The sequence below is a fragment of the Echiichthys vipera genome (genome assembly GCF_963691815.1).
Source record: "Echiichthys vipera genome assembly, chromosome: 11".
In the NCBI taxonomy this organism is placed as follows: domain Eukaryota; kingdom Metazoa; phylum Chordata; class Actinopteri; order Perciformes; family Trachinidae; genus Echiichthys; species Echiichthys vipera.
Genome location: NC_139836.1, coordinates 7,568,583 through 7,588,961, shown reverse-complemented (window position 1 = coordinate 7,588,961; position 20,379 = coordinate 7,568,583). Strand labels below are relative to the sequence as shown.

The following is a 20,379-nucleotide window of genomic DNA, read 5'->3' as shown; positions in this document are numbered from 1 at the left end:
CTGTCAATGCATATTCAAAAACTGTGTTTCAGCTCCCTCGCATTTGTTACTAGACTGTGTCTGTATTCTGACAACGATGAGCTGAGGTGTAGTGAGCGGAGCCAAAAACAAGGCAATACTCTGACAGTTGCCGGTCGCCCTGCACCGGGTGTGCAAAATTCAAGCACGGTCATTTGTAGGGAAGTCTTAGCTCAATGAAAAAATCAATCTTGAGCAAAATTATAGACGAACGGAGGGAGGCAGAATCAACTGATTTGCACATGGTTATGCAAATTAAATTCATAATAATTGCATTTTGCTCCAACCAAAATCTTCAAAAAGACAAATTTCAACCCCTTTGTTTTTAGATTCTTAAAAAAAATAAACATTTTGAAGCCCCTACAAGGAGTTTTTAACTGGTTATGAAACAGTTTAATACTGACGCCTCTATATATGACCTACATAAGCAAACAAGACCATGAGTAGGTGTTTTTATACTGAAAAACCCATCACATTTGCAGCCAGGCAATGGCGGCAATTTGCCTTTGAGACGTTATATTCCTCCTTTCCCAAAAGCCGGCTTTCTAGGAAAGGCATAAACATGTGACGTGACATTAAGCACAACGTGTAAGGTACAGCATATGTGTCGGAAGAAGTCACCGCCCCATTGATCTGAGGATTTACAACTTTCTCTACTGTGATGATGACCGTAACGTCAGCATCCCAGGGATTTAGCAGGCTTTCCAAGTTGCTCATCTCTACGGTCAATATTTTGCTCTCACAGTTGAAGTGGTGGCTAGGTGATGACTTTCTGTTCCCTTTTTTACTGCTTTGAAAACTCCCAACTGTGGGTCGCACAACAGATAATGTCATCAACACCTCCGTCCAATGTGCCGGCAAGTTGCAAAACTGTATTTACATTGAAATCGAATCGCCAATATGTGTAGGGTCTGAGCCGGGACCTTGTTGTGATAAATCAGGCCGGCAATTTGCCGCGATCTGTCCAAATATGCAGACCAGGTTGGCAAAAAGGCAGCCGAATTGCCTGCTGTCCAGTGTCAAAACACCTTGTGAGAGGATTGGGTATTTCTATCGAGTTGTTCTTTATGCCCGTCACCAGGTCCATTATAGTCAAAACGATCTATGGCACATAGACCAGAAGAACCTATGTTTATATTTTCAAAGTTGCACAGTGTCTTACGTTAGCCAATCATAAGGAAGCAGGAGGAGATTTTCCTTATTATATTATATATTATTTTGACGTTCTACTTTGTGTTTATGACTGATAATGGAGCGTGAGCATCCAAAAGAAAAAGAAAGGGATTGACCGAAGAACACAAAAAAGCTAAAAGGGACAGTGATGAGCAGGGGAAAAATACACAAGTTAACCATGGTCCGTCATTCAACAGATGAAGAAAATGGCCACATTTGAAAGGATTAAAAACATCCTGAATTGTCCCTCTTCTTTGTAGACAGATATGTAATATGTCTATTTTATTTATAAAATACACTCCGTGAATTTATCTTGGCTATATTAAAGCTAGCTGACTGACTTATACCGCAACAGGCTTTGCTAGCAAGCTAATTTATATCTTGCGCTTGGCTTATTATTATGAAGACATGTGTGAAGAATGTTGGTGACTTTATCAACATCATGACTTACAGTTACAGCAGCAACCACATCTGTTAGTTATAGGCTTACAGTTACCTAGGTGCATGAGCACAAATAGATATACATTACTTAATCGCTATGCATCCTGCTTTTAAAAAGAAATTGCGTCTTTCTTCCACTCGCTTCCAAAACGAATGCATGCAATAGCCATAAGAAGATATTTACAACACACTAGCGCTTTTGTCCAATATCAGCACAAAAGTCCCTTTTAGTTGCTTCAAGCACTAGGTGGTAACAAAGAAACACTAATTTCGCTTTGAAAACTAAGAAAACGGGGACGTGTCGAGATAAGTCAAAGTAGGATTGCCAATTAGGAAACAAGTCTAGAATTTTTCTGGTGAACAACTTCACAATCATTTCTTAATGTAAATCTGTAATGTTTCCAGACGTCTCATTAAAACCCCCATGTGTGCGATTTTTTTGACTTTGGCAACTCTATGCAGCGGTTTCAAAAAAGACACTGTGGCAAGGATGTGATGAATCTGTCTCTCTATTTCCTACAGGTACAAAGAGATGGATGGACTAAAGAAACACGTGGAACGTCTTATCTCCCGACAAACAAACCTATGCCATCACAGTCATTTGAGAGACATTGTCACATAAAGGTTCTACACATGTAGGCTCTTACATTTCAATGCAATGTATGCAGGCACAGTAATAATTAAAGTTCCTCTACTTCTTTAAAGATGCACCTTCACAAAGCTTGTGAAATCAGTGCTCGGCTGTTTTGGTTGTTTCCTCTCTAAATTGACTGCTACAGAGCAGCAGCGGCCAGTGTAAGCCAGTCGGGCAGAAAACAAACCAGCATGCTTAGTGGGGGAACACTTCTCAACTTGGCAACGGCACGTCAGAACATTTTAAAAGGCACTAACGTTGACGGAGTTAAAACATAGTGTGAATTAGAAGACAAAAATGTCTCTTACCTTCACACTGATTCCTGGGGAGAATCTTCCATCTTGTTTTGATAACCGTTTCCAGAATCTGAAGAGCATAGTACTGTAACATGCAAGGAGGAAGAAGCATTAGGATAAAGCTTTTATTCTAACACCCAACAACACACACTGTATCATTTTAATACTAACCAAAAACAGAATGAAGTGGACCAGCCTGTAATAACTTGCATTCTAAATTGAACTGGACTGAACCACATCTTTCATGCAGATTTTGGAGTATGCAGAACATTCACTTGTAGTTTGTTTTTGTAAATCTCTACAAGCAGCATTAAGCTGGAACACTGCAGAAGTCCTGCTGTTTCTCCCAGCATCACACCAGACAGCAAAAGACAGCAGAAAAATACAGCAATCCATTAACCAGCTTTGGCTCGGATTGCTCCAAGAGTGACATAACAAGGTCTGTGTTAAATGCTCTTTTACCGAGGCCACAGACACAATGTAGGGTTGGGCATCGAGAATTGGTTTTCCACGTCATCTGGTCAAGACGCTGCGGTGGTTAATAAAGTATGTACAAGCGCACGTTTTTAATACGAATGCCTTCTTTCTAAAACAAAATGACCGCAGACGTGATACCGTAGTTTCCCGAGCACTAAAATCCTCCCTCTTAAGGCAATAAACCACAGTCTGATAAGCCTTCAAACTCGTGGATCTATTACTCAAGCTGGACCTCCTGGACTGTATTTTATGGTCTCACAGGTACCTGAAGCAGCACGTCCCCACAAACGCCTATTTCTTAATGCAGGTCTGTTTTTGGTAAGAACACACACTAAGAACGCAGCATTTTTAACGTTTTTAGCTGTAATCATAGCGTCCCAGAGTCAAATAATGCTACAATTTCCAAATAAAATAAATATATAAAACAGGGATAATATTATAATAGAAATATTTCAAATTTTTCGTCCTAGCGACTTTTTACTGCAGCCTAAAATCTGTTGAAAATAAAGGTGCTTTTGCCTCCATGTTTTGGTTTCTTTTATTACTCAGACAGCATGCAAAGAAGGAGCCCTTAAGAACTGGAATCAATAAGCAGAAACCAAAACCATCTCATCGATACCCAACCCTAAACGGTGTGAGTCAATTTTCCCAACACTAAAATATAGATTATGGTTGAAGTCTAAGGTAAACCTAAATCAGATCCCTTAAACTGGTGTGTCATAAGGAACAGCAAGACCAACCACAGGTTATGCCCTGTATTAATTTCTCCTAAATAGTGAAGCATGAAGAAAAAAAAAGAAAAGAAAAAAAACATTTTATTTAGAAGTTAGTTTTTGATCTAGCGTTATTTCAACTGACTGTTTCAACTGTAGGGATCATCATATCAAGACTACAATGATTCCAAACAAAAAAACAATAAATTACATTATTAAAGCAGGATTAACGATGTGCTACAGACAATGGATGCTGGAAGATTAAAGGTGAAATCTCCTTACAGGCACACTGACTGTACACCCTTGACAAGTGTCACTCGTAGTGCTGAACACTCTGTGTTCTGTTTCACCTTTAACTGCCACACTTTGCACAAAACACCACAAGAGGTAAGAAGAGACAAATTATCAGAAGGGAGCTGCCAAATGCTTTGCAACTGTTTAGCTGGCAGAAGCACATCATTAAAGGGTCTCGGCTGAAGAACGGAGGGGAACAAAAGGAGAGAAGAGGAAGTGGATGCACTGTCAAAAAGGAGGGCGGGGCGGAAACAGAGCCATGATCCCTACAGGTGAAATTAAGCCATCAACAGATTTGTCTCTCTACAATGGAGCCTACTGACTGCAGCCTGCACCCTCCCTCTGTCCAATGAAACAGATGCAATAGAAACGGATGAACAGAATTCAGTCAAAGGGAATTTAAAAGGGGTAGACCTTGTGGAGGCCTGCCGTCAAAGCCTAGCTGTGTCATGATGCACAGGATGACACACCCCTTTTCTTCCTATTACAAGCCATAAACATAATGGAACATTGAGATTAATATCAAATAGTCACAGCTTGAATTCATGACATTTTTTTCTTCAAATAGTATAACTAGTGTAGTTACCAAGAAAAAGCCAAATGTTCAGAGTGCTTTGGAATGATGCACTTTTTAAACTACTGAAACAAGATAAATGCAGAATTCAAGAGGTGTTTACCTTTTGTTTCCTCTTTTCCTCTAATGCCCCTATTTCTTGGCAAATTACAAATGTAAAACTAGAAAAAAAGTGCTGTTGATACATCAACTTAGACATTAGTAATGAATGTCAGTGTTAAAAGCAGTCTTCCAGGCAAGCAAAAATGAAAAAAGGCAAATGTCACGATGTGTACTTTGAGGAAGTCGTGGATGCATTGCACTTTGTTATATAGTCAGCACATACTTTCAGTTTCCATTATGGACATTAGGCTTCGGATTAGGCTTCATCGTTTAAAATATCATAGGCAATTTGTTTCATTAATACAATGTAAACCCCTGACTGAATCACTGGGCTCACTATTCACAGGTCTGTTTTACTACTGTCTCTTTGCACAGGAAGTGGAATAATGCACACTCATCTGTGGACATACTACAGAACAACCCAAATCTGAGAACTTCTAATAACAGATGAAAGGACCTAGGGAACAGAATGACTTATCCATAATCCATTTATTGTGTTTATTCATTTGAAACATGAAGAATATATTAACTGACAATATTGGATACAGTTATATCTATGTGAATGTTTTTAGCAGCTGGACATATGCTGACAAGTTAGTATGACTGTCATACTGTGGGTGACCAGAGCCCAGGCTGTGGGCACAGCACCAGTGTTTGAATGACAGAAAACTGTAGGGTAAGGGTGCTCCTGGCCTTGACAACGTGCTGGAAGTTGGAGTTCGTTTAAATGAAACGGTATTACCTGCAGCTATTTATTTAGGCAGATGTTTTCTTTTCTTTACACTTTTAACTGATGCACCAGATCGTAAACAAAACAATGAGTAACAGCCTGCACACACAACTGACCCCGGCCATGCATCAGAATATGATTTGATGTTTTTATAATGTAGCTCTCCCAGACATTCAAATGGAAAACAGACCAGATATAAAGTAGGAATTAAAAACATTAAAACGGCGCATCTTAAAGATGATGATATGTATCAATATATCAGTGATACTGGATTGTTGATTATTGAATGATATATGGATCCTCATCAATGTACATCGTTAACATCTCTAACAGATATGTGCATATAGCTAACTAGTAAGGGGGTTGGGATGAGTTCATTTAATTGTTCTACTTGACATTGATTGAATTTTAGTTGTAAGCTACAGCCCTTTTCAAACATCCAAATATGGGTAGGACCTGCCCCGCATTTTTGTCTTATTTATATGCAATAAAGCATTTGTTATAGAGAAGAACTTTTGAAGTTTGTCTAATAATTTGCTGAACAACGAGCAAAGCAGGAGTAACAACAACTGCTTTATTTTGTAACATTTTCTTGATGATTAATCAAGGAAATTGCTTCAAATTTGCATTCCTAGAGAGTGCAGGGAAACGGAGACAAGCATTGCTGCCGACTCCATATTAACAAACCAAACTGGTACCAAAAATAAATACAGCTGATGGGTTTGGTATGATGGGCTCATTCCCATTCAGACCCAACAGGGCAGAATCTCAAAAGGCTTATTTAGTATTGTATTACCACCAGGATTTGACAGGCAAAGTCAGTAGTTCATCTGGTGGGTTCAGATCCAACAGAATTCCTTTTAGATGAAGGACAGAGGTCCTGCCTAGCTCAAGAGCTAGGGCATGGTGCCAATACAGCCAGGAAGTATTTAACTTCTGCAGGGGCCATGTGCACCCACAAAATGCACTCATAGTGCATAAAGCTGCTTTCAATAAAAAGATCCTCTAAATGGCATTTTACATAATTTAAAACATGTTGTCAGCAACCACTGTGACCTAGTGTAATGTTTTGTTATTCAAATTGCAAATTGGATTTGTAATAGCATACACTTCCTCAAAGCACCAGTTAGTGTCTTTCAACCAGTGTGTTCTGGACTGGAGTTAGCTTACTTTGGTGTTCATGTTCTGGGAGAACTCGAGGATGGTGTCCACTCTCGTCCAGGCATCCGGGTGCTCTTTTAAGTGTGTCAACACTTCTTGTGCCATTCTTTGCTGCAATACAAATATTAATGACACATTAGATGCAACACCTAGGTGCCATGAATAGCCCCGTCAATGCATTTCGGCAGACAGCAGTCATTTTGAGACTTGCGTATGCTGTAACAATGATGTAAACATAACAGGAAAGGAAGAATTAACAGTGTGTTTTAGGTCAGGAGTGGGTTAAAGGGAACTTTTGGAATAGAAAAAGACAGCGTGTCAAAAACATTGGTCAAAATCACACACTTGTACTTTTATACTATGCATAATTATACGTTTATCACAGTCCAATGGTTTACAAAGCATTTGTATATGCTCCACAACATACCTGTGGTCCCACCCCATGATATAGACAGTTCACCACATTATCCAGCAGGTTGATATCCAGTTTCTGGTTGAAGTCCAGCAGCTGCTGTGCTGCATGGTCTGCTAACATTGTCATAATTGCTGGCATAGAGCTCTGCAACAAGGACAGCAGAGGGAGGGGTCATGAGTGCACAGAACACATTCAACAGTCAAAGTCATGTGAACCCAGTGTTTAGAAACAATTCCAGCAGCTGACTACTAAACAAACATCCCCTGGACCCTCCACTGAGCTGTCATATTAGGAAGTTACGCTCATGGTGTCACAAGTTTGTTGAAAAACTATGAAAGAAAAGGAAGGCTCTGTCAGTTTTATGTTTGACTGAGCTTCCCAAAAAAAGCTGCAATTTGGCAAAAAAAAAAAAATGGACCCCAGGAGAATGGACTTAGGAACTAAGTAGGGACCCAGGCAGCAAAGACAAATGCACTTAATTATCTAACACAGTGGTTGGACACTTAAGTGAATAAAAACATCAGGTAGTCTTTATTTTATTGGTGATATGAAGGATTTTACCAGAAAAATAAATGGTTAGCATTGATTTGTAAAAGGTTGCGTACATCATTGTTAAAACCAGAGTCAATTACAGTTCCTCGTTAGTTTAAGCAACAAACTCAACAGTAACTGCAAACTGAAGCAGGCAGTCCCTGGCACTGCTCGCTGCTTCTACTAATCAGCACTTCTTTCTACGACCATATTAAGAAGGTTAACCGAGCCACGTGCCGGATATACTGTACGACGTCACGTTGTTTACATCTGCAAGTGACATAGTTCACTCCTCCAAACACCGACCGCAACACACGGAGCAGGTTGTTGTTATAAAAATACAGAATAATGAATGCAGCGTCTATGTTGACGGTTACTAGAATTGTCTATAATGTGGCTAAAGTGCACGGGACACGAGCGTACTTCACCCTAAATGCTAACCTCAGTTAGCCGTTTCTAGCTAGCCGTTAGCAGTGTGTCGCACAAACGTGGTCCTTCGCTGATGACTGCGACCACTCCCACCGAGGAGACCAGGGACGGAGGCGCCCATACATTCATTTCTAACTAATGAATGATTTCATAACACTCTTTAAGGAAGTTGACGCTTTGTTTTGCGGCTCCACTCGCGGGCAGGCTGGACACGGTTTGTCCCGATAGTTTCGTTTTCACGCGCTTTAACTGTTAGATTACACAGAGACAAAGTTAACACCGGCTAAGTACCTAGCAACATCAACTTGACATCCGCTCACATCACAGACACGAGTGATGCTGCCGTGGTGGGAGAGGCACGGATTTAATCACACACTGGTAACTTATTCAGCTGCAGTGTCGCCGCTAACTAACGTTAACAGGATGTCGCCTCGGTTATCTGTGCATTTAGTGAGCTTAACTAAGTTACAGCACTTTCTCTGACAGCCAACGTTAATCCTCATCAAGTGGCGAATGCTAGCTAGCGAGCGAGCAGTCGATGGCTATTTGGTTTTCTCACCGATGCTATTGTTATCGGAATTAGCGAGTCTGTTCAGGCTACGTCAGAACAACTTAATAGCGCAATTAAAATGCATTTTATTCCTCGCACAGGTAAATCCAAAACACGTTAATCACGGCATGGCAGGTTTGCACTTTATCCCGGTTACCTACCTAAAGTCCAAGGCTCTGACTGAGAAGAGAAGCGTTTGCCAAAGAAGCTACAAGATATAGTGAGTACTTCAGTACCACTGTTGATTAGAAAATATGTCCTATGTCTGCAGCGTTGACTATCTCCAGCTCCAGCAGTGAGGGATGTTTGGCCGCTAACAACCACTGATGTCCAAAACTACAATCACGGCAAACCCGCCAGTATGTTACCCTGATACATTTTACGAAACAAAGTAAACCTTGATTCACTAATTAATTCGTTACTCTAATAATTGTCCGGCGGGGCGGTGTAGAGGTTGTGTGCCTGCGCCTCCTCTCCTCTCTCAAGCAACTCACTCGCAACCGGTTGAAACCGGTTCAGACTGGGAGATTCCATCTCGGTTTAGTTTTCAGCCGATGGCGCCGCGTAAAGTTTGGACTGGGGTTACGCCCACACCGCGCTCTGATTGGCTGCGGCGTCGGCGGAGACTTCCTAGTTGGTGTCCTATTGGACGATTCGCCCGTCAGTCTATTTCAATTCTCTCAAGCGCCCACGCGACTACTCCGCCCGGAGAGAAAAAGAGGGCAGACTCCCATGCAGAGTGGACTTGTACACGGCTCCGTTTATCACAATAGCGAATAAGTAATCCACCGCTGCTTTATTGCTACTCGTGATGAGGTTCAAGTTAAATATTACCCTCATTCACGTAAATGCCACACAGCATCACTGCGCGCGCGTGTAATGCGAGGCGTAAAACTGATAATTAATGATTTTTATCCACTTAAGACTCTGTGAAGGCACTTTTAAACGCCATTTATCCAGAAATGACAGTGGAAGTCTCATGCAGGTTCACTGCTAGCTTGAATGATGTGATAAACCGCAAGGACCATTCATTTGCCTGTTGCTTGTAAGCTGGTAATTTTCCACCAGCCACGAGTGGGAGTGGTTACATGATCATGAACGCACGGGGTTAGAAAAACGACCTGCAGGAGAATACGTTCCCCGCATGGGCAACGGTGCCGCCGTGAACGGTGGCCTTAATAATCCTACAGTGTCAGTAGCAGCAGAGATAAGAAATGTAGCAGCGCCGTGTGTATTTTGATAACTGAGAGCCATGTACAGCGTGCGCCGCTGTCAATTGAGGATGCAAACATGACAGCGTTTTTTTTTTCCCTCCTTTGTGGTCACGTGGTCCAGCGCGCTACTTGATGGAAAAATACTGGATTTGGTGTGTAGTGGAGACAGTACACAACCCTGTAAAGTCATTCAGGCAGGATTTCTCGAAGGGCGTTTGAATCTCTACCCAGCAACACTGTCTACCACTCATGTCTTTATGCCTCGGCGACTCATAGAAACATGTACACTTGTGTTAATCCAAGTAGTCTGGTGCTTAAATGCTGTTTGTGCCAAGTCATCTTAGTTTTATAAGTGCATTTTGCATTCGGATTGGAGAACAAATGCCTTTTTTTGTCCTTTCGTGTGTGTAATTGCAACAAAACCTGTTATTGGCTCAGTTGTTTTCAGAGTTGCACATTGGTCACGATAAGAAGTGCATTATAATTATGCTGTTATGCCACAGTGCATGTGTGTAATGCATTACAAGACGAGTGGATTTCTGATTTCTGAAAGGTGCAGAGTGTGATGCATCACAGATCCTTCAGAGAAAGTGCAATCATATCTCTTTATTGCAGAAAAGTTCATCTGAAATGTACATTATGCGTATCTCTTGTTGTATCTGTGCACTGCGTCCTTGGATCAGTCTCACACTCCAGACAGTTGGCCTATATCCCAGCCTTTGTTATTAACAAACACGATTTCAAAGCCTATTATCTATGTGTTGATTCATGGATGCCATTTGGTTTGCCCTCCATGCTGTCACATTCCTAGACTCCTATACCCTTGAAGAGAAAATAAAACACACACTTCTGGACACAAACAGGTCCGCCCACTTTCACTTCAAAAAAATAGTGTTGGAAAAGCCTGTGTCTGAAGTTCGACTTAAGTTATAATTCTACAGTATTTACAGACATTTTCATCTAGTAAAGTAGTAAAGTATTTATTTCAGTCCATGACAACATTTAAACAAAAAAAAAACCAATGGCCTAAAAGGTGTAGGATGAAGCGATGAGGCTTATTATGCCTACCCTTTGAATATTTCATTTACACGGTATATCAAAACCAGAATAGCTGTGAAAAAAAAACACATAACAGTTGTCTGTTGAACACATCAAAACAAAAAAAGGAAAATAAATGATTAAATGAAAAGCTATTATATACTCTTATTCACTTTCTATACATTTATAGTCCACAAAGGTTTATATAACATTCTGTCCCGTGACTTTCTGCTGCTTTAACCGTTGTGGTTTATTATTTACATACTCACAGTTGCCCACACTAATTTTAACTGTGATTTGCAAACAAATTAGCATGCAGGATAGACTCCATTATCCGATTCACTGTATACATATTTTCCTCAATACATCTTTAAATTCCCAAACCATATATGATGAGTGCAAATAAACAAATATGCAAGTCTCTTTGTGTGTGTATATGTGGACCCTCAACCACAGGAACACACTGGTATAGTTGCTTGGCAGTGAAGGGACAGTGATTTAAAAAGGTGGCAAAAAAAGTTCACATCAGTCTGATATAATTAAAAATAAATGTAGTACTATGAAAATCCTCGTCAGTTCATTCAGAGAGCCAGCTGCCTTCAGGCGCTCAGTGTCAACAGAACTGAGCTTCTCTCTTGCTGGAATGTATTGTTACACACGTGTGAAGTTTGGAGGTAAGCAACCACAGTCAGGCATAGGCTGGTTAAATCTTGTTCTGTCTGGTCAGGGCATGGCAGTTCATTTACATATATTACCATCGCACCACACTGGGGAACTGATCTCTGTGTGGCAATCAACTCAAAAAACTTGTAATTTGTTTTGCTGGCTCATGGTGTTGACCTGGGGCATGAACATGCAGCCGTGGCATAATCACAGTAAAAGGAGAAATGAAACCTGCACCATAGCACCAGGACACTGCCTTCTGATTAGCCTGCTACTCCAGTCCATGCTTTAGTCAGGACATTATATAAACAAATAACAGCGCCATCTTCTGCAACTCAAGTGTTTAAAACTAGTGCATTCGACAGGTAATCCTGGAGCGCCCCCCGCTGGGGACACGGGACATGTATTTTACTCACTCAAAGAAGGAGCATTACTTTATTTATCCCGCACGGGGAAATTGAATTTTTTCACTCTTATTATTAATCATGTTACACACACAGGCCCGAAATACACACATGCACAACCAGGACCTATACATGCAATTAAGGAGAGATGGTAGAGCGAGGGGGCTGCCAATGGCTCAGCGCCCCAAGCAGTTGGGGGTTCGGTGCCTTGCTCAACAGCATCTTGGCAGTGCACAGGAGATGAACTGGCACCTCTCCAGCCACCAGTCCAAGCTCCATACATGGTCCACACAGGGACTTGAACCAGCGACCCTACGGTTCCCAGCCAAGTCACCTATTGACTGAGCTACTGCTGCCCCTTAAGCCACTCTTAAACAAGATTACATATAAACTCCAGGTGGAATTGAGAAAAACTTGTTGTAACATACACGCTCTAGATGACATAAAAGAAACCAAAGTATAATTCAAACCAGGTCATCACAAAAAGTACAAGTATCACTGTGAACATCATGAGAGTTTTCTTCAGGCTGAGAAACTGACTTGATCATGGAAGTCACATTCAGCAGGCAGTTATATTTTTGCAAAAAGATAACAGACAATCAGTCAAACCAATTTAAGTCCTGGACGCTTTCTTTCTAGACAAAATTATAACGATCAGACAATATATAGCTGAATCTTGTCCACATACTGTAAGAACATGGAGCTAGATTTCTCATATTTGTCACCCATAAACAACGGAGCTACTTCATTTGACGAATGTACTCGACGATTCTTAACTCACCTGTGTGGTATATGGACTGCTACATGTTTAGTGGTGCCTTTAGTGATCAGTTCAGATAAAACCAAACCATTAGATATGTGTCAAACTCTGAGGTAGGCTTATGATGAAGGTACCCGCCCACGGATAACACCATAGTACAGTGGGTACAGTGTTGCCAGTAGGAGCAGCTTGTCTCATCTTGTATTTCTATGGAACGATTCATGTCACACTAACTATGAAGATACGGCCTCTTGAACATGTTTTGATCCGTCAGGTCAGAGCTTATGTTTATGCAAGCTTAACTGCGTGTGAACCTTTATGTTTCAAGACTAAACTTTTAGTACATATGTCGATATTACTGATAGCAAAGGGCTTTTTCACGGCAGACATTTTGACTTGTCACAGTCAAAGAGGTGAAACCTGCAGCAGTCTGTGCAGTAGGGACACGGCCATCAGTGGGTTCACGGTAGATATTTTCCTTCTCATTAAATAGTGACTGTCCTCATTGCATGACAGGTTGTTTGAATACTTAAGGCAGCGCACAAACCCTTTGGCCTGTTCCTAAACCACTCTGAATCAGTGACCATTAGAAATGTACAAAAAAAGACACGTAACAATATTTGGCTTAAAGTTAGAACCTGTACTAAGTATCTAGTATGCCAATGCAGAAGCGTACCCTAACTTCACAGTATTGTTTTTAGATGGAATCAGAAAAGCGTCTAGTTAAAACTGTGACTAACAAAGCTGGGATCTTACTTTTATTGTGACTCAACAAAAAACAACAAAATAAATATGAAGGATTTAACAGCTTTGAGAATCCACATTCAATGCCGTCCAAGAATAACATCTAAAGTTGTTTTGTGTGTGATGTTATAGAGTTAGTCATGTTAAAGTGTTTCCGTCATTGAATTATGTCTCTAAAATGTAGATGGGAGTCATGACAACCAAAATAAAAAGTTATATTTTTGCACCCATCGCTGGGTCTTCTTCACATATTATAGAATTCACTTAATTAAAATGTTCTAACTTCTTTCATCACTTGCTAAATCTGGCACAAAGCGTAGTTTCTCTTTTTTGAGACTGATGTAGTTTTGTACATGGTCCCTAATATAAGTACATTTAATACACTAATCATAAACATTATGGCATACCTGTTTAACATTAGCATGTTAGCGTTGTCTTTGTTAAAATGTTAGCATGCTGACATTGAGCTCAAAGCAACACTGTACTGTGCAGCCTCACAGAGCAGCTAGCATGGCTCTTCAGTCTTGCTGAATTAAACATAATTGTTCACATTACTCAGTGTTGTTGCTCATGATGACCAAAGATGTCCAAATAATTCATTTTGATCATAAGCATAGTATTAAATCACATTTTATCAGAGCTCATTTGATCATATTTCACTAATGTAACTATTTCACCTCACTTATATAGCCACGTAATCATATTTTCAATTTAAAACGACACTCTACACACTAATGTTCCAGTTTTTTACAATTGATATGACGTTTGTTCAGTACTTTGAATGATTTTCCTGAACTCTTAACACAGCAGAACATGTATCTGTGTAGGCTACACAATTAACACATTTCTTGTTGCTTTGACACAAAATGGCAACAGTTAACACAAATTTAAAATGATTGAACTTCATTTACAAACAAGCTCAACCAGAGCAATGGATTTTTACTGTCGCATGTATAAATGCATTCACGCAGTATGTCAGAACAGATAGCATCATGTTCTAAACCTAACTTAAAGTGAACAGCTGTTCATATTGTAGATTGAAACACAAATATAAATATACAAATATATATCCCCTGTATGTTTTCCCATTGCTACTGAGAAACATCGGATTGAAATGATGCAAATAGATCAGTCACAGTTCCAAGTCCCTGATACAACATTGTAGCCTTGCTGGAATACTGCACTACCGACCAGCACACAGCTCTACATGCAGGATGGACATGAGCTATGGAAACTATGAAACCGTCGAAGCATTACACACTGCCTTCTTGGGACATCAGGGATTTAAAGGTATATTGACTAATGCAAAAGTTTACCCACTGCTCTCTTAACATGTACACAAACGTAACCACTTCCAGATGTTAGTTTTAAACAAATGTTTTAGCGTTTTGCCCTGACAGACAATAAAGAGTCAGGGCACAGAATTGAACTCCGCTGCTGAGGATCTGCTCACCATGACCTTATCTTTTGGATATGTTATTGGTAACTTTATTATAAACTTGCTCTGGAAATACAGATTTCACTGACTTCTACTTTGAAACGTCTTTGCTGTTTGCAATAGTTTAGTAAACATATGATATGTTGCTCTCATAACTCAGATCTTATACACAGCAAGGAGATCAGGGAGGACTGCGAGACTGACGGATCAGGAACTTCCAGTGACCAACTTCCCTGGGTCCTACAAGATAACACAGTATTTGAACATGTGTATGCTTTCTTTTATTTCTGCTCTGTGATGGATTGTAGGTGCATAGACTGATTTAAGTAAAACCTCTGGTCGTAGTCATAACTTGCCCAAAGGCACCGGCTGCTCAGCCTCCTCTCTCCACACACGACCACCCTGAAGGTATAAGTACTTACATTCAAATGAGAAATGCACTAATGGAACTTGTACTTTATTTAAGACTTTTATGCAACTTTATATTTGTACTGTACTGTATATGCTGCTTTTCGACACCATGAAAAGTTGACTTTTTAGAGATACGTCAATCTCACATGACTGCCACACTACAAATATATGATGATCCTATAGATGCGTTGTTGTATACTACACTATCCAACAGTATACAAATGAGTTAAGTGAACACAACCATAAACATCTACAGCAGTTCAAAACACAAAACGTATTGTAATGATGGATTTCTACTCTTTAAAGCAGTCATGAATCAGTAGCATTTAAAAAGACATTTTTTTTCCATTTTTCTTTTCATGGGCAGAGAATCTGAATGCAAGAAACCATCAATAGTAAAAGTCACAATAAATAGTCTTAAGAGACCTTTTTTGAAACAAAAAAACATGAGTTCATTTTTCATAAATGAGTAATACATAAAGTGATACTTTAAAATACATGGCATATGTATATTTTATATAATTTTAAGAAAATGATTGATGCAAAATAAGAGATCAGTCCTGAGTTCTCTGTTTACATAATCAATAGGATGCATTAAACTCTATTATTAGAAAATCGGAACCGTCTAAATAAGTTAAAACAGTATTTCGCTAATCATCCCTAGTTCCCCATTTGCTTTGCTTTTTGAAAAAAACCTGAGTAAAAGCTATACATCTTTCTTGTGATTTTTTTTTTTACTGTAACAGAACACCTCATGTTTATTTTGAACACAGGTCAAAATAAACAATTAAATGATGATCTTAAACAATATGATTAATCGATTAAGATGTGCCTTACCCTTCCTCCTTGCTTCACATTTGTCCATGCTTGTTGAAAATAGTGTGGCTCAACTGCAGTCCACTGTGGTTGACTTATAGATCCAATCAAATAGTCTTGTGCATTTAGGGTGAGTCCATAGACTGGCTGAGTCTGATGACAGGAATCATAATTGTAGACATTCTGGAAAAGTGATGTCCTTTGGAGTTAGGAATCAGATGTACTATCAAAGACCTGGACACAGTAGGCCCCACAGGTCGAAACTTATTTAATACCCTTAAACTCAAAGACTCATTTGTATACAGACTTTTGATCTTGGCGATCATCATTTTCAGTGTTTTCACATTACACACACACTATTACATAGTCACATTTAAGTTTTATCAGATTCGTGTACAAACTGGAAAAAAGCCTTCAGGTCAGTCTAATGAATTAACTAATGATTATTGCAGGAGGATATTTTCAGAATCTGATGATATTGTATTTTTGACATGGGTCTTCAGAATTACAGTGACAGTATTTTGGGTATGATCATAGAGTAAGGCTCAGATTTATATTTGAATATTAACATTTCACTGGACAGAAATACAATACAGAAAACAGAAAATGAGTCTACTATTGAATAGCTTAACTACAACAAAGTCAAAAGACACATCAACAATAAGGCTATTGTATATAGATTTATTTATACTGTATGAATTTGTTTACATGACGTGGTTTTATACCCATTCAAATATTATCATAACACTGTTTGTCATTCTTGTAACAGGCAGGAACTCCTGATTCCAACTAACACGCCCTCTTTTGAAGGAGCAGAGCTGGAGGCTGATGGCGGATCGTCGTCAATATCCCTGGCTGAAGTCACTGAGGTAGTCAAACAACTCCACTGGCAAAGGGGTTTGATGTGATCTGTCCAGAAATGCTGAAAGCTTTGGGTTTGGAGGGGCTGTCTTGGTTGACACGCCTCTTCAACATTGCGTGGAAGTCTGGGACAGTGCCAATGGAGTGGCAGACCGGGGTGGTGGTTCCCCTGTTTAAAAAGGGGGACCAGAGAGGGTGTGCCAATTACAGGGGTATCACACTACTCAGCCTCCCTGGTAAAGTCTACTCCAAGGTGCTGGAAAGGAGGGTTCATCCTATAGTCGAACCTCAGATTGAAGAGGAACAATGTGGTTTCCGTCCTGGACGTGGAACAACGGACCAGTTCTTCATTCTCACAAGGATCCTGGAGGGGGCCTGGGAGTATGCTCATCCAGTCTACATGTGTTTTGTGGATCTGGAGAAGGCATATGACCGGGTCCCTCGGGAGATACTGTAGGAGGTGCTATGGGAGTATAGGGTGAGGGGGAAACTTCTGTGGGCCATCCAATCTCTGTACACCCAAAGCGAGAGCTGTGTCCGGATCCTCGGCAGTAAGTCGGATTCGTTCCCGGTGGGGGTTGGCCTCTGCCAGGGGTGCGCTTAGTCACCAATCCTGTTTGTGATTGTCATGGACAGGATATCGAGGCGTAGTTGTGGTGGAGAGGGGTTACAGTTTGGTGGGCTGAGGATCTCGTCTCTGCTTTTTCCAGATGATGTGGTCCTGATGGCATCGTCGGTCAGTGACCTTCAGCACTCACTGGATCGGTTCGCAGCAGAGTGTGAAACGGCTGGGATGAGGATCAGCACCTCTAAATCTGAGGCCGTGGCTCTCAGCAGGAAACCGTAGGATTGCTTACTCCAGAAAGGGAAGTTCAAGGACCTCTGCTAGAGCTGCTGCCCCCGAGCCCCGATCCCGGGTAAGGGGTTAAAGATGAGTGATGATGTTTAGTGATGAGTGAGTAACTGGCAATATATAATTGTTATTATAAATACTTTGTATTAGCAAAGTTTGATAATGTCAGACTTTATTACACACACACACACACACACACACACACACACACACACACACACACACACACACACACACACACACACACACACACACACACACACACACACACACACACACACACACACACACACACACACACACACACACACACAGTATGCAGCCTTTAAAATCATCTCCTAAGTTTCCTATGATTCACACAGTTTCTTTTTTTTGTTTTCTGGTTCAGTCATATGCTGCACTTCTGCACATTAGCCACTAGATGGACCCTTGGTTACTCTGAAGTAGTAACCTACACTTTTAACAGTTAGGTTAGACTCTAAACTATTAGAAGGTGATTCTCATCAGATGAAACAATTGCATATACACAGAGTGTTGTTTACAAGTATATAAAACACTAATAATACTTCCGTTTTACAGTTTGCCCACACATTTTTCTCTATAAGTTGTAGTGATTAGTGACCTCTTTTCCATTATATTTCAATTTTAATTTCACATAATGTGTACTAAATTCCCCAGTTAGGCATAATTAGGGCAGCCTATAGCGCTGTTGGGTCCATCCTGGGTCCCTAGCTTTGTGGTAGGCCCATTTTAGCAGTCTCATTCTGAATTGAGTCAATGTATGCACACATGGGAGAAGAACCATAGCTTGATATTCAACCTCAGTTGAGAGCTTAAAAGAGTTTAAATTCACACTGCATCCCTGTCTTCGATGCTTCTTATCAGAGACCATATAGGGTGAAATAGGCATAGGTTAGACCACCACTTGCTCTAAGCAATTTATAATAATGTCCTTCAAGCCAGATTATGACAGGAATCCATATATCTTCAGGAACGTGGATCAGTCAATTCCTTTACCTCCACTACCCTAGTCCTAACAAGACTGGGATTGTAACCATGTCACGACACTGGTCAAGTCGGCCCACATAGTAGTCTGTCAGGGGTTTAGAGTAAGCGCTCTGTTCGTGAGGCTGGCGAGCTGGGCTCCCATCAGTGCTGCACCGAGCTCCAAGCGTGGAATCGATAGATAGGCCACTGATTTACGCTAGTTCCAAGGCATCACAGAAGATATGGAGCTCATGTTCTGCCTCTTCAGTCACCATCTCCATGGAACTTAACACTGGGGAAAGGTGACCCCACTGAGGTTGGAGAGCTCTTGTTCCCTAGATGTCCAGGCTTGCAGAAGGTAAAAGGGGAGTTTTGGTCATCCTAGTTCCTCGTTTGCCACTAGAGCTTCTGCATAATCAGCTCCGCTCGAGTTGTAAAGGGAATTAGAAGTCCCAAACGAGTCCTACTGGGTAGCTAGGAACCTATATATGTTGCTTATTGAGATCTGCTGCTTACAAGTAGTTTTAGTTCTACAAATATGTCAACACAGCTACGGTCACTGGTTGCATTAATCTTCAATGGGCCCATAACCTCAGGACAAGTTCACACCGAGTGTGCGTGCGTGCGTGTGTGTGTGTGTGTGTGCGTGTGTGTGTGTGTGCGGGGGGCGTGTGTGTGCGCGTGTGTGTGTGTGTGTGTGTGTGTGTGTGTGCGTGTGTGTGTGTAGTGGTTTAGTTGAACTCTTTACTCCTTTGGCACAATTCGTTTGGTCATGTGAGAGCATTTGAAGTAAAGTAGCAGCAAATAACAAACACAGTAAGACAGCATAAAATGTGTCTCAGCTCTCCTTCAAGAGAACTGTTATAGCTCATTAAAAGGGCAAACACACTGAATAGGTTACAGGAACAGGTTCAGAACATCAGATTTTCCTCATACATCTCAGCAGACTGAGGCTTTGATCATTTTACAATCCATCTATCATAGCTGGGCTAACTACCTGACAGTCTCATGTTCCACTCATGTTTACCTATGTTGTTTATCTTTCTTCTCACATGGCTCTCTATCTCACTTATTATCTTCGCAATACTGACTGAATGCCTGTTGGCCCCTATCCCGGTGGTTTGACTGATATGGCTTAGTGAACCCTGTTAAAGGGACACTACATCAATTCAATATTGAACTTACAAAAGGTGGGGTGAGGGGGATTGAATAGTCTAGACTAGACTAGACTAGTCAAAATCAAATCAACAGAGGCCAGGATATCCTGAATTTTTAGTCCGTAGTATCAACCAAGCTTCAAAAATACTAGATCTTACATTTCCCATAATGCAAATCAGTTGTATGTCTTATTAAGCTGCAGTTATACTCTGCAGTCTGCACACTTGTACAGGTCACACAGATGTAATCAGTATTCATCAGCCTCAGTGATATGGGTTAGAAGGAAAATTTTACATCAGGCTACATTAAAACTAAAACAGGTGTTAGGCTCTGTCATTTAATCCAATCATAAACAACGAAGGAGCCATATACAAACAAATACAGTACCATCAGGACAAAGCGTTGAAAATGTGGGAGAAAGTTCCTTTAATGACTGTAATTACAGTGTAAGTCCCATATATGTGGGTTGTTCACACTTTTTTCACAATAATTTT

At 40.6% G+C, this 20,379-nt stretch overlaps 1 protein-coding gene across 3 annotated transcripts in view; it reads right to left on the bottom strand.

Annotated features, from left to right (window-relative positions):
- xpo1b (exportin 1 b) overlaps positions 1-8,983 on the bottom strand; it is a 31,207-nt gene extending 22,224 nt beyond the window's left edge. For 2 of the 3 annotated variants that reach the window (XM_083922699.1, XM_083922701.1), the window contains exons 1-4: positions 8,700-8,983; positions 7,041-7,172; positions 6,623-6,724; positions 2,575-2,647 (exon numbers count right to left, since the gene is read on the bottom strand). In XM_083922699.1, coding sequence (XP_083778825.1) covers positions 2,575-2,647; positions 6,623-6,724; positions 7,041-7,166 — 301 coding nt within the window. In that variant the 5' untranslated portion in view covers positions 7,167-7,172; positions 8,700-8,983. The remainder of the gene's footprint in view (positions 1-2,574; positions 2,648-6,622; positions 6,725-7,040; positions 7,173-8,699) is intronic. The other variant, XM_083922700.1, reaches the window with a different exon arrangement.
- Positions 8,984-20,379: the final 11,396 nt, after the last annotated feature.